The sequence below is a fragment of the Urocampus carinirostris genome, chromosome 20 (genome assembly GCF_059441175.1).
Source record: "Urocampus carinirostris isolate Australia breed hairy pipefish chromosome 20, RoL_Ucar_1.0, whole genome shotgun sequence".
Taxonomy (NCBI): domain Eukaryota; kingdom Metazoa; phylum Chordata; class Actinopteri; order Syngnathiformes; family Syngnathidae; genus Urocampus; species Urocampus carinirostris.
Window position 1 is genome coordinate 1376364 of NC_142368.1, and position 13089 is coordinate 1389452.

General features: G+C 46.3%; 1 protein-coding gene across 1 annotated transcript in view; it reads right to left on the reverse strand.

Annotated features, from left to right (window-relative positions):
* The window catches only part of mdn1 (midasin AAA ATPase 1), a 105863-nt gene that overhangs the window by 18878 nt on the left and 73896 nt on the right, over nt 1–13089 (reverse strand). The window contains exons 63-84 of the mRNA XM_088324684.1: nt 12294–12948; nt 12066–12227; nt 10781–11060; nt 8673–8911; nt 8513–8608; nt 7548–7642; nt 6605–6729; nt 6386–6538; nt 6105–6214; nt 5953–6026; nt 5716–5893; nt 5511–5655; nt 5295–5441; nt 5109–5232; nt 4936–5041; nt 4753–4868; nt 4305–4688; nt 3077–3297; nt 1567–1674; nt 1300–1502; nt 1064–1225; nt 857–991 (exon numbers count right to left, since the gene is read on the reverse strand). Coding sequence (XP_088180810.1) covers nt 857–991; nt 1064–1225; nt 1300–1502; nt 1567–1674; nt 3077–3297; nt 4305–4688; nt 4753–4868; nt 4936–5041; nt 5109–5232; nt 5295–5441; nt 5511–5655; nt 5716–5893; nt 5953–6026; nt 6105–6214; nt 6386–6538; nt 6605–6729; nt 7548–7642; nt 8513–8608; nt 8673–8911; nt 10781–11060; nt 12066–12227; nt 12294–12948 — 4018 coding nt within the window. The remainder of the gene's footprint in view (nt 1–856; nt 992–1063; nt 1226–1299; nt 1503–1566; nt 1675–3076; nt 3298–4304; nt 4689–4752; nt 4869–4935; nt 5042–5108; nt 5233–5294; nt 5442–5510; nt 5656–5715; nt 5894–5952; nt 6027–6104; nt 6215–6385; nt 6539–6604; nt 6730–7547; nt 7643–8512; nt 8609–8672; nt 8912–10780; nt 11061–12065; nt 12228–12293; nt 12949–13089) is intronic.

The window sequence follows — 13089 nt, forward strand, 5'->3', positions numbered from 1 at the left end:
TACGTTCCACCGGATGCTAACGTTAGCATAGCGCTAAATCTCCTGCTCGCTGCTATCAATAAACAGCAGCTCGCACACCCCGACGGAGCTTTTATCGTCGCCGGCAACTTTAATCAGGCATGCTTAAGGACTGTGCTTCCCAAATTCATTCAATACGTGGACTGTGCAACCAGGGGGGAAAACACTGGACTGCGTGTACAGTAACATCAAACATGCGTACAGGGCTTCCCCCCGTCCCCCACCTCGCTGGATCCGACCATCTCTGTGTCCCTCACCCTCTCATGCAGAGATGGGAAGCTGCGTCGTGGCCGTCATAGGCAGGCTAGTTTACAGGCTGGGGGCGTCACTGCTCTCACGCACTTTTCGGACAAATTTTTCAACATCTTACCGAGTGTTTACTATGTTTGTGTACTGTAATGCTAAATGTAATTCACCCTGGTCATCCTGGAATGAGGATACCACTTGTGAGGTCCCTTCTCAAGGTTTCTTTTTCCTCACGCTGAGGTTTTGAGTTGTTCCTTGCCCGCATATTGGTTTAAGATCAGGTCATTGTGTCATTGTAATCCTGTGCAGTCCTTTGAGACATTTTTGCCATTAAGGGAGTCATAAATAAATTTGACTTGACTCACCCCCTCCCCTCCGGAGGAAAACAAAGCCTGCAACAAGGACAGTACAAACATCTTCTTTGTTCCTTTATCTTCTTTGTTTTCTTTATCCTCACTGTAAAACGTGGGACTGGAGTGCCACGTCCAATTTCGTTGTCACAATATATTCAACCCATGTATATTCAACCGATGACAATAAAGGTAGGTTCTATTCTATCCATCCGTCTAAAGCATTTCAAGTTCTTCCAGACCTGGTCTTCATTCTGGATCGTGTCACTAACATCCTTGACGCCCTCGCCTTCGCCGATTCCGCCGCCCTCGTAATCGTGAAACTTGCTGGCCCCTTGTCCTTCTCCTTCACTCGCCTCTTGAGGCAAGCAAAAGCCCTGAAAGGCACAAAACATAGAAATCGCTTTGATTGGGATGGCGAGCTCCTCTTTTTAAAGGACATTCTTTACCTTGTGAGCGAGCTGAGTGAAGATGTTGGCCAACACGATAAGCAGTTTTCCGGTACACCGGTGCACCCCAACTGACACGGACGAGAAGTATCGCAGGAGGTCCCCATAAATCGCCAGGAGAGGTTGCAGTCGCGACAGTTGCCCGCACGCTGTCGTCACCTCCTGTGAAAACACACATTTCCGTCACACCTCAATCGTGTCGGCGACCCATTTCCGAAAGATCGTCCCAGTGCGACCTGGAGCCGGTGTGCCTCGCACGAATCGGTGCGGGCGCTCAATTGCGCGAGGAGCTTCTCCAAACGGCCGTTCACGTCCGCCAGACGCAAAGCTTCCACATCCGCCGCCAGTTCCTCGTCCAGCCGACGGCTCAAATGATTCGACTTCAGCAAGTCGTCGTCTGCGTCCTCCTCTTCTTTTTTCTTCTCTCCGTTATCGCTCGCTGGACGAAGGAAAAAAGGGATATAGCAGCCGGCCGAGTGGCGCACGACGGGCGTACTTCTCACCCGTTTCGTCGTCGTTCCTCTTGACAAGCGTCTGGACGGCACAGAGCAAGCTGTTGATGATGGCCTCCAGGTTGGCGTCGAATTCAGAAGCGAATGGGGACGAATTGTCTGAATTGAGCAGGGTTGGGTAGGGTTACTTTAACATTCTCAGCGCACAAGAAAATCGAGCCAGCGCACAAAAATCAGGGCTCGAAATGACTAATTAAGAAGAGACTCAAGTCAAAGTGACAGTGCATGAAGGTCAAAATACACGGGTTCCCCTTACGTCGGGTCTTAAATGCGGTATTTTGAAGTCGAGTCGAAGTAGAACGAAGTTGAGTCAAGTTAGTAGAGTTTGTCGAGAACCGGCTTCTTCGGCTCGGCTCACTAAAAGGAACTGGCTCTTTCGGGTCCTAAACGGCTCTTCGGGTTGTTTCTGCTTCTTTAATCCCAACATGACCAAATATTATGTAAAATTATGCACAAAATGACTTAAAGGAAGGGGGAATAGAACAAAAAAGAAAAAAATACCAAAATGAAAAAGTAGTGAAAAGCTGAGAAAAAAGGAAGAGAAAAAAAGGAGGAAAAAGTTAGAAAAAAAGAAAAGAAAGAAATGTAGGAAAAATGTAAATAGAGAACAAAAAAAAAAGGAACAGCTCGGAAAAAATAAACAATGACATTTTTTTAAAGGAATTTTAAAAAAAGGAGAAAAAAAACACGGAAAAAAGAAGAAAAAGTTTGTGTTCCATTCAAATAATTTCCAATGATATCAAGTGAATCTTGTTGCCAACATTGTCCTTCCACTAAAAAATGTGATCAAGTACAGTTCTGTATCTTACAACCGACTCAATAAGCCCCCATAATTCCTAATATTATGCGACAAAATACGTCAGGAAATAAAAAGAAATGGATATCTTGTGAAAGAATTGTAAAAACAAATGAGGTTTGTAGGCAATTCATTCAAAAGAGAAAAATAATTTTGCATTGTCGTAAACTCGGCAAAATGTAACGTGATCAAGTTTTGAACATGTTTGATCATGATTTAGTTGCCACACTTGGGATTGCTGTTGCTTGCTGTTGTTTCAAGCGTTGCTCACTGACTTTGTGTCAACGCTCAGACCCGTAAGGAAAATTCCAGGGAACATTGACTCCAATACCAAATATGCTAATAAAAGACAAAAGAAACTAAATATGAATCAAATGACTCCATTTTGTGCAGGCTCGGGGAGTAACGGAATACACGGAACGGCAAAAATTATGTTTGGATTGATTTTCATTTTGTTTCTGTGGCATTTGATGTTCGTTTTGCCGGAGATCAAAGAGATCAAAGCCAGGAGAGAAAGCTTACCACGTGTTGTGAGTCATCATTTTATTCAGATTTAGTTTCTTTTGTCTTTTATGAGCATATTTGGTATTGGAGTCATCCAAAAGTCATTGAAAGTAATCCAGTTCAAGTAACCCTACCCCACCCTGGAAATGGGGCACAAAATGAAAAGCGGCTGCTCTACCAGACACTGGCGGCAGCACTCACCTGAGGAAGGCTGGCCACCTCGGGAGTACTTAGTCTCCCAAGAGGTGAATTCTGCCACGCCTTTCTCAGCTTCTTCGCTGACAAAACGCAGGCTGGCAACGGCGGCCGGCATCACGTTGCCGAGACGTGCGTCCGGCACAAATATCTCCTCCAGATGGCGTAGCTCGGACGCCGTGCTGGCCAGTTGCTCGAAACCCTGACGACACGTGACCAAGTCTTTCCTAAGGGGAAAAGAGAGCCAAGAATGAGTGTGCAGTGTTCTGGTTTGCCCGTGTCCCTGCGTCCTAGACGCATGATTTTTGCTGGGGACACATAGTCTCAGATCAACGTGCGTCCCCAGGACGCAACTTTTTTGACGCACAATTGTCATTATTACCAGATTACTTTTTTTTAACAACAATTTACCGCAGTCCAAACTTTTCGTCAGGCAGATCCGCCATTGTTGTCTTGGTCTCGCGGTTCGAGTTTTCGTCCGCACGCCGATCTCGGCAAACGAGATCTTGTTGCTTCTAGATTACGTCATTGTTGTGGTGCTTGTCGTCGAGTTGGTCATTTCTTCAGTGTCAGTAATAAGTCGAAAGTGATAACAACGGCAATAATTCCGGCACGAAAAAACGGCAGAGAAATTCTTCGGAAGATGGCGGAGGCAAGGAAAACACGTGTGTTGAAGCCAACGATTCGACGAAAGAAAATAAACAAAAGAATGCTCTTAGCAAGAAAAGGACTTTTCTGCCAAAATGGACTCCATTATATTCCTGGTGACGCTAAGAGGAGGATGATAATGGATTGGACCTTAAAAGGCATTACAACTGTGGCGGGACAGCAAACCACAAAGAATATATGAACTGAAAAATCTGAAGTGATAATATTACCAATTAAACTGTGATGACTAAAACTGAATGAAAATATAGATTAATATAATTATTTTAGCAATATTATTTTGTATAATGTCCAATATTGTTGTAAACTGAAAAATCTTGAAGTGATAACTGATTTGTATTACCAATAAACTGTGATGATTAAAACTGAATGAATATATAGATTTATAGTACATATTTGTCGCCGATTGACAATTTCAACCTCGATAACACTAAAATTTGGGGAGCCATAGATCTCTGTTGGGACCCATAGAATTTTGAGCACGCGAGTCCCCGGGACCCATCACTTTTCACAGCTAAAATGAACACTGAGTGTGGCCCACCAACGCCGGGCAAATAATCCACTATACCAGGTTAGGAGCGCTGGGTTGGAGCTCTGTCGCGCCATCTTCTGCAGCTGGCTCTTGGAATGGAGTGTGCGCTCAAGCACGCCCGCCACCTGTTGGACGAGTCGCTCCCAGGCGGCATCTCCTCGGCGCATCTGGCAAATGGGTGGCTGGCATTGGGCGGCCAGGGGGCTGCCGGAGGTTAGGGCACTCCCTTCCTGGTCCCGGGGGCAGCACTGCAGCAGCCAGGACAGCTGCTGCAGGAGAACGCAACACTGCGTGGCCAGCACCCGGCCTTTGTCCAGCCACTGTCGGAGGGACGTCTGGGGCACGAGGACGTCGCTTCTGACTTCGTGTGTACTCGGGTCCAGCTCGTCTTGGAGAGCCAGAACACTTTTCATCAGCCCCCTGGAAACAAAATTCCGCCGTTGACACTCTGACAACGACAACAAAAACAGTTTTGCTAACTGACCTGAAGCGGACCCACTGCTCAGTCAGCAGAGCCAGTCGGCGCCTCTGACGGAGGAGGAGGCTGAGGAGATGGAAGGAAAATCCTTTACACCGCTCGACGCTGCCCAGACTCAAATCCTGCGGACCAGAAAAAATGACTTCGCTGCTGCCGGGATATCGAAAATGTATCTGGTCTTGTCCTTACTTTGTGAGCCTTCTGCAGCGCCGTCTTGAGGCCGTTGATCCTCGCCCACGAGCAGTAGAAGTAGCGCTGGCATCCGTCCCATGTGCTGGTCAACTCCGTTACTGAGCTGTAACATTGGAGGTGACATTCAGACGTCGACAAAATGTCTAAACGCAAGACGACGTGATGCTTACAAGGTGCAAGGAGGTTCCTCAAGCGTTTCAAGAGCCGCACTCAGTTCCAGCGGTGGCATGCAGACACTTTCGTCCTGGGACTCCGTCCTCCTGCTCCAGATCAAACCTCGGCGGTAGGACAGACCTTGAGGCGACAGAGCAGACGTCAGCCCCGCTCACTTCTCCTTTGCACAGAGAAGAACTCACCAAGCCGTGTCAGCATTTTGAAAAGCTCGGCCAGCGCTCTCTGCTTCTGCTGCAGGATGTTCTTGACACCAGCCGTTTGTTTTTCTTTGTCCAATGACGTGTCCACACTCAGGCCTTGCAGCTCCGTCACGTTTCGAACCACTTCGCCTGACGGCGACGAGATACATTTTAAAAAACTGCAAATCAAGGCCACCGTAGCATGATCGATGTCCTTACCAGTGAAGTCGTCCAGATCTTCCGTTAATTCCATGGCCGGGTGCTCCCGGAGATGCTGGCCGCAGATTTTTCTCATCTTTCGGGTGAGGAGAGGCAGACGTCCTTGCAGAGATCCCGCGTCGATTCCTTCCAGCGGTCCTTGGTCCTGAAATGAGACCACAACCATCAGCTAAGTTAGCAGCTCAGTAGAGGACAGGATACAAACCTTTCCGCTGATGCTTTTTCCCAGCAGGTTGCGCTTCAGAGCCTTATGAAAGCGGCCAAGGGCTGTTTCCTCAGAGTCTGGCCGAGGATCAGCATCTGGAATGGCTTCCTCCAGCAAGAGGCTGATGCAAGGTTCGTTCAGAACCTCCTCAAACTTTTTAACAAACTTGAAAAGGGTTCTAGACAGAAAGCAAATTTTTGTGAACTGTTTAGGAGAAGGGGAGCAAGACTATCTTACCGATGAGTCTTTTCAACAGACTGTTTGACGGACCAGAAATTGACATCGTTCCACTTGGAGATCTTGACAAAATCCTGATGCAAAAGAAATCCAACTATTAGTTACAAAGCGAAGACTGCAGTGTACAGTGTGTGTTTTTGTCTATACTGTACCTTCAGCTCTTTCTCAATAGGCTTTCTAAGCTCTGCGACTTTGCTCTGAATGCGTTCGGAGAACTGGCTGTAGTATTTGTGGAGGTTCCACAGAAGGTGAGACAAGGTTTCTGGTAGGCAAAGTATACAGGAATGATATTTATTTGGCTTCCTAACAAACAGGAAATCACAAAAGCCTGGCCACACGAATCACAAATGGGGCAAAACATTATGGCTTGCGAACCGTTAATATTTGTCTTTCACTCAAATATAAAACCAACACTCCCAAAAAAACTGCTCACCTTGTCCAGGCTGGGGTGGCAGCAGAAGAAGGTGGCAGTGAAAGCTGAGCAGCATGCCCAAGCGGCTGTGGAACTGGCCCAGGCTGGAAGTCTCCATGAAGGCCCGTAGCGTGGACGCCGCAGATGACAGGGTCAATCCTCCCGTGTCTGGGGCTGGACGATAAAAAAAAATATGCTGAAAAGGGCTTAAGCCACAGGGATGTGGAACCAAAGATATACCTGTGTTGGTGTTGCTGATCTGATCCTCCAGATATTTGGTAAGCAGCTGGTAGATGGAGAACCAGTGCTTGGTGGACTTGTCGGTGTGCCGCTTCACTGCGTTGTCCAGACTGCTGGACCAGCAACTGCCACACCACAATGCATCCATGTCAACAATGTCACACCACATAGAATACCTATTTTTTTCCATTTCAAATGGCTACGAATGCTCAAAGTCAAGACATTCATCGGGGTGCGACTGGCATGCTGCCATCAACAACCTGAGACTGAAAGATATCAGCAAAGCTAGATCGATATCCTGATATTTTCTATCTATCTATCTACCTTGGTCATATCCCCTACAAAAACAAAGAAAATAAAAACGGAGAAAATTGCAAAAAAACACACAAAAGATTTTAGACCATGGCCAACCCAAATGCCCAAACAACTTGGGCACATCAGAACCTAAGTAGGTCCTGCTTTCGTCCCTCCAGATGAAACGGGACACGAGAAAGCGGCCATGTTACTCGGGTCAGGGTGACTCAACACACTCTTTTGTTCAACAGCAGGGCCTGACAGCTTTCACTGGTTTACCCCTGCCGCATCATGCGGGTGCCCAGCCCATCCTTAAGAACGCGTCGACAATCGCACTATCCTTTCACAACACCTCTCCACTCCTTCCTATCAGCAACAAGAGCTCTAGCTTCCATTATATTTCGACCTCATTCCTGCAGTGCACTCATAACACCATCCATCCACGTCAATGGCGGCCTTCCTCTTGGTCTCCTTCCATTTACTTAAGCTCTGTAGATCCTCTTCAACATTGGCTCCTCATCCATCCTCTCCATGTGTCCAAACCAACAGAGTACTCTCTTATCCACACGCTTGCTCAGTTCCACTACTACTCCAGCTCGGTCTCTCACAATTTCATTTAATCCTGAAATATAGCACCTAAAAATCTTACTTCAACTCCAGTTTATGCCATTTGATAATGAGCTGCGTCACCGGTGCAATGCTGTCCTTCAAGGAGACAGCACGGCTGGCGTTGTTCTCCCAATCCTGAAAATGGAAAATGAAAAACAAGGTCTCAATCATTACTGAAACTCTTGCAAACACACTACCTCGTACAGATGTAAAATTGTATTCATGCTTATGCTCACTTTGCACAATGTTGCCTATTTTTGCCGCATATTGCGACTAATACGATCCCAAAACTGTATGTAACATCCTACATGCCCACACTTCTTGTGTAAATATTGTGTAAATTATAACCTTTACCTTCTTTGTTTTCTTTTATCCTCACTGTTAAATGTGAAACTGGAGTGCCACGTCCAATTTCGTTGTTAAAATATGTTCAACCCATTTTGTAACAATGACAATAAAGGTAGATTCTATTCTACAACGTGCAGGCCTCTCACAAGAGTGCATGTTTTGAATGATTGCCGGAAATGTAAGAGGGGCATTTCCTGCTGTGTGCTGCTGCTTTTAATATTGATATGATTTTCATAGTGGGAACTGGTTACGTTTTTTTGTCTATATTGTAAAGTGGAACCTCATTGCTGATGCTTAGAGAATAACCAACACTCCCTTCCCTCTAACGATACCAAACTGTATGTGACATCCTACATGCCGACATTTCTTGTTTAAATATTGTGTCAATTATAACTATAACCTTAGCCTCCTTGTTTTATAACCTTATCTTCTCTGTTCCCTTATCTTCTTGGTTTTTTTACCTTAGTGTGAATGTGTGAACCTGGAGTGTCATGCCCAATTTCGTTGTCACAATATGTTAACCCATTTTGTAACCATGACAATAAAGGTATATTCTATTCTATATTTCATATTCTACCCAGAAATAAAACAGAATGCTAAGCACATGTGCAGAGCGCAAACATAACGATTCTAAAAGACACACCACTCAAAGCTTACCTGCGCTTTAGTGAGCAGGATCTCCAAGCCATTAAGGAACTTGGCCAATGGACTGGATAAGCTGAAAGCCATCACCCTCTCGATAACCACAACAAGCTGCACAAGATAAATCCGAGCGGTTTGACTTTGCAACAAGTGAGGCTCGTCGAGCTCGGCCTACCTGCATGAGCGCGGGATGCTCGGGCCAATCTTCCAGTCTCCGCTCGATGGCTTCCTTCATCTGCTGGAAGACGGGAAGACACAGGCGGGCCTCGCTCATGTTAGGGTCTCGATAGAAATCGTAGGGACCTTCTGGAGCCAGCAGCAGATCGTCCGAGCCTGCTGAACCTTGCACAGTGTTCTGGAGGAGAGTCGACAGCAGCAGCTCGCTGCCCGTCAGCTGCCGGTCCACTTCGGAATCTGCGGTAGGAACGAGATCGTTATCGAGAAGTTATCGTTTGCCTGATGCAGTCCAGTGCTTTGTTGGTTTTATATCAACTTTACATAGCCTCCCTTTTGGGAGCAGACAAGCCACGAATAAATGCAACCTACCGCCTGTGCTGAATGCAGTTTTTGTTTCTTTTTGCACATTTTCACGAGTCCCACTCCAGTCCAGGACTGTTTTTATCCCAATATTCAACAGAGAACAATCAAAGATGCATCCTGGTATGTGATCCGATGTAAATTCTCATCTCATCACATTAGCTGCACCGCTTATCCTCAGTAGGGTCGCGGGGGTGCTGGAGCCCATCCCAGCAATCATCGGGCAGTGGGCAGGGGACACCCTCAAGTGGTTGCCAGCCAATCGCACACAGGGACAGACCACTCGCACGCTCATTCACACCTAGGGACAATTTGGACCGGCCAATCCACCTGAAATGCATGTCTTTGGAATGTGGAAGGAAACCGGAGTGCCGAGGAAACCCACGCAAGCACGGGGAGAACATACAAACTCTGCACAGTAAGTCCGGTAGCTAGATTTGAACCCACACAGGAGGTTCTCAAGACCTAAGAACTGTGCCGCACACGCGCTAACCACTGCGCAGCCGTGCTGCCCCCGATGTAAATTGATTTAAGAAAATAACTATCTGTTTAATATAACGTACACACGCCCAACTGTCCTCTGAAAATTCTGCTTAAGGCAAGTTGAAGCAAACGGTGTTTATTTTTTTCCGCAAACATTTTTTGCCAAATTTTTTAGGCGCTCCTCCCCCGCAACCCAGCCTCAATTTTTGTTGCATACATACAATGTTTAGAAATTTTGGTCAGTGACATTTCTGATCAATGTGTAATATATACCGTGAGAGTATAAAATGTGCAATGGTTATACACAAATAAAGTACAGTGGGACCTCGCTACTTTGCGGTTCCACGTTCGCGGGTTTAGAGCTTCGCGGGTCTAAAAAACAAATAATAAAATAAAATAAAAAAATATTTTTTATTTTTTTTAAGCATTTTTGAAGGGGCGTCGCTACTTCACAGATTTTCACTTTTCGCGGGTTGTTTTGGTCCCCATTAACCGGGTCTAGAAAATAATAATAATTAAATAAAATAATTAAAAATAAAAAATAAAAATCTTTAAGCATTTTTGAAGGGGCGTTGCTACTTCGCGGATTTTCACTTTTCGCGGGTGGTTTTGGTCCCCATTAACCGGGTCTAGAAAATAATAATAATTAAATAAAATAATTAAAAATAAAAAATAAAAATCTTTAAGCATTTTTGAAGGGGCGTCGCTACTTTGCGGATTTTCACTTTTCGCGGGTGGTTTTGGTCCCCATTAACTGCGATAACCGAGAGATTGGGGGCGGCAGTAGCTCAGGAGGTAGAACATTCGTCTTGGGATCAAGGGGTCCCAGTTCGAATCCCGGCTCCTCCGTGTTACATGTCGAAGTGTCCTTGGGTAAGACACTGAACCCCGAATACCCCCAATAAGCAGGTTAGCGCCTTACATGGCTGCACGGCCGCTATTGGGAAATGTGAAGCACACAGTAAAGCGCTTTGGGAAGTCATTGACTTAAAAAGCGCTATAGAAATGCAGATCATTTCATTTCATTACTGTAGTTCATACTGTAGTTTGGATTCCAAGCATTTTATAGTCCATTGCCCCCTTATATATGAAAATATGACAAAAGACTTTTTTGGGGTGGGCCTTTGAATATGGTGCACCTCAAAGTGCAAAAAATGCATTAAGTTCCGTTCTTAAGTTTAAATCGTCAATGTATTACTCATGAAAACAAATGATTGACCCACTAAATGCGCGAGTGTTTCGGATGCAAAGAATTTGACTTACCAACTAGATGATAAAATTGTGCTATCAAGGGCGAGGCGATTTGGTAAGAGGAAAGCAGGGCCTTGATGAAGTCGGTGCACGGACTGTCGGATGACGAGGCGCGGGGCCGATGGTACCACAAAGCCCGGGCGAAACGAAGACACAAACGCTGGTGAACGCGTACGACAGTGTTCGCTGCATTAGTGGACAGAAAAGCATCGTCGGGTGGCGCCTTCTCATCCTCCTGCATGTCTTCAGGCGAGGGGCTATCCAGGCTAGGGGGGGCCATGTCAGCAAAGTCCTACGTGGCAAAAAACAGTCAAGTCACATTTCTTTCTGACGCCCTTAATCACAAAAATGTCTCAAAGGGACTGCACAGGATTACAATGACACCATGACCTGATCTAAACCAACATGCGGGCAAGGAAAAACTCAAAACCTCAGCGTGAGGGAAAAAAAAAAAACTAGGGTAAATTACATTTTACATTACAGTACACAAACATGGTAAACACTAGGTAACATGTTGAAAATTTGTCCGGAAAGTGCATGACAGCAACGAAGCCCCCAGCCTGTAAACTAGTCCAGAAAGTCTATGACGGCCGTGACGCAGCTTCCCAAAACAGGAAAAAAAACATTACGGACAATGCTTTACACGGCATACAATGACATATCCCAGTATTTTTTGAGGACTCTGCAGGAGAGGTGATTTATAACAAATTAAAGCCCGTCTTTTCTAACGAAATCCAAGTTCAACGAGAATGTAGAAACATTTACATATTTTGTATTACTTTGTCTGCAGAGGTTACATTAACAGACAACTATCCACCATTGGCAGATGTTTTTTTTAAGAGTTGAGATAATTTTCAAAGACTTCCTTCATTATAACAGGTTGCCGCAAGAGGACAGTGTTAAGTTTGTATAGCGTGGTGAGTTGGTTCAGGTGTAAAACTGCATTCATTCTTAAAACCAGTTAACCTCGTCAATGACAAACAAAAAATCTTTTTCCCTATTGTTTGTGGATAAATGTGTTTAGAAAAGATCCCTGGTCATTTTTGAATATAGTATGTAGGTTATGTTACGAATGTAGGCTGAATAATAAAGCCTAATTCTGAAAAACAAAGCTAAAAATGTTGAGTCGACATTCTTTTACTGATCCGACCCGCCTGAGAACAATGTCTTGATACGGTTCTAGAGCCCGACTGAGTTTAACATCCCTGGCTTGGACTGTTGCGAAACAGGTTAGTATTGCCCTGATAATATTAGTACCAACCCAAGTTCTTTTTCTTTATTTAGCTCGTGTGAATACCTGCTCAAAGTGCGGGAAGAGACATCGGAAATCCTTCTCCTCTTGCTGGTCCTCCGTCAGTCCGGTGCCGTGCAGTTGACTCCGGTTGCGGTACAGGGAGCGCTCCTCCTCTTCTTTCTCTCGCTTGCGCTTTTCCATCTCATCCCACTCGTTCACCAGAGCCTGCAGGTAACACGGCAGGCGTAATCGATTTGCTGCAAGAGCACATCAACAATGCAAGAATCGAACCTGACAGATGTGCCCAAAGATGTCCCGAGTGTCGCCACTTAGCTGTCCTGCGCTAAATGCATGGCACTGCACAAAGAGGAGCGCATTGAGGAGCAACATGCAAGGCGGCGTGTGGCCGAGGTTTCGTTCCTGTCGGGGTAGACTTTGCAAAATGCCCAGGCTCTCTTTGGAGCACAAGAAGTCCGCTTGGTCCAGGTAGGACGGGAAAGTGGGGGACAAAGAAGGAAAGCAAAGAAGGCAGGACAGCAGTCTGGCCAGGGGAAGCTCGCCGGACAACGAGGCGCTCAGGCGGGCGGCGGCTAGCTTCATGCCGTGTCGGAGCTGCAGGATTCCGGCGCGGAGGGGGGAAACCACATCCGGGTAGAGAGGAAAATCCTCCCGGAGCCTCTGCGAAAAGCGGCGTTGAGAGTCCTGCCACAACGCCTCTTCCTTTAAAAGGGCGGCGAGGGACGAGCGGGAGAGCGAGGACGGCGGCTGTTGAAGGCGGCGGAGGAGGTCTCGCGACGCCGCCACCTGCCCGACGCTCCGCAGGTAGTGCTGAAGCTCCCCGAACAAGTTGCCGTACTGGGCTTGGCCTTCCTGGGGACGGAAGGCCTGCTTCCTGGAAAGCTGGCCCGTCTGATCCTGCACTTCTTGTATCCGCATCCACACGTATCTGTGATGAAAAAGCCGTTTAGGCAGATCCTTTGAATGAAATAAGCAGTGATTCCCATACATAGGAAGATTCTGGCGGGCCACCAGGGTTGAATTGGTCCTGCCAGAGTCTAAGACTTTTAATATATATAACAGCGCTGCC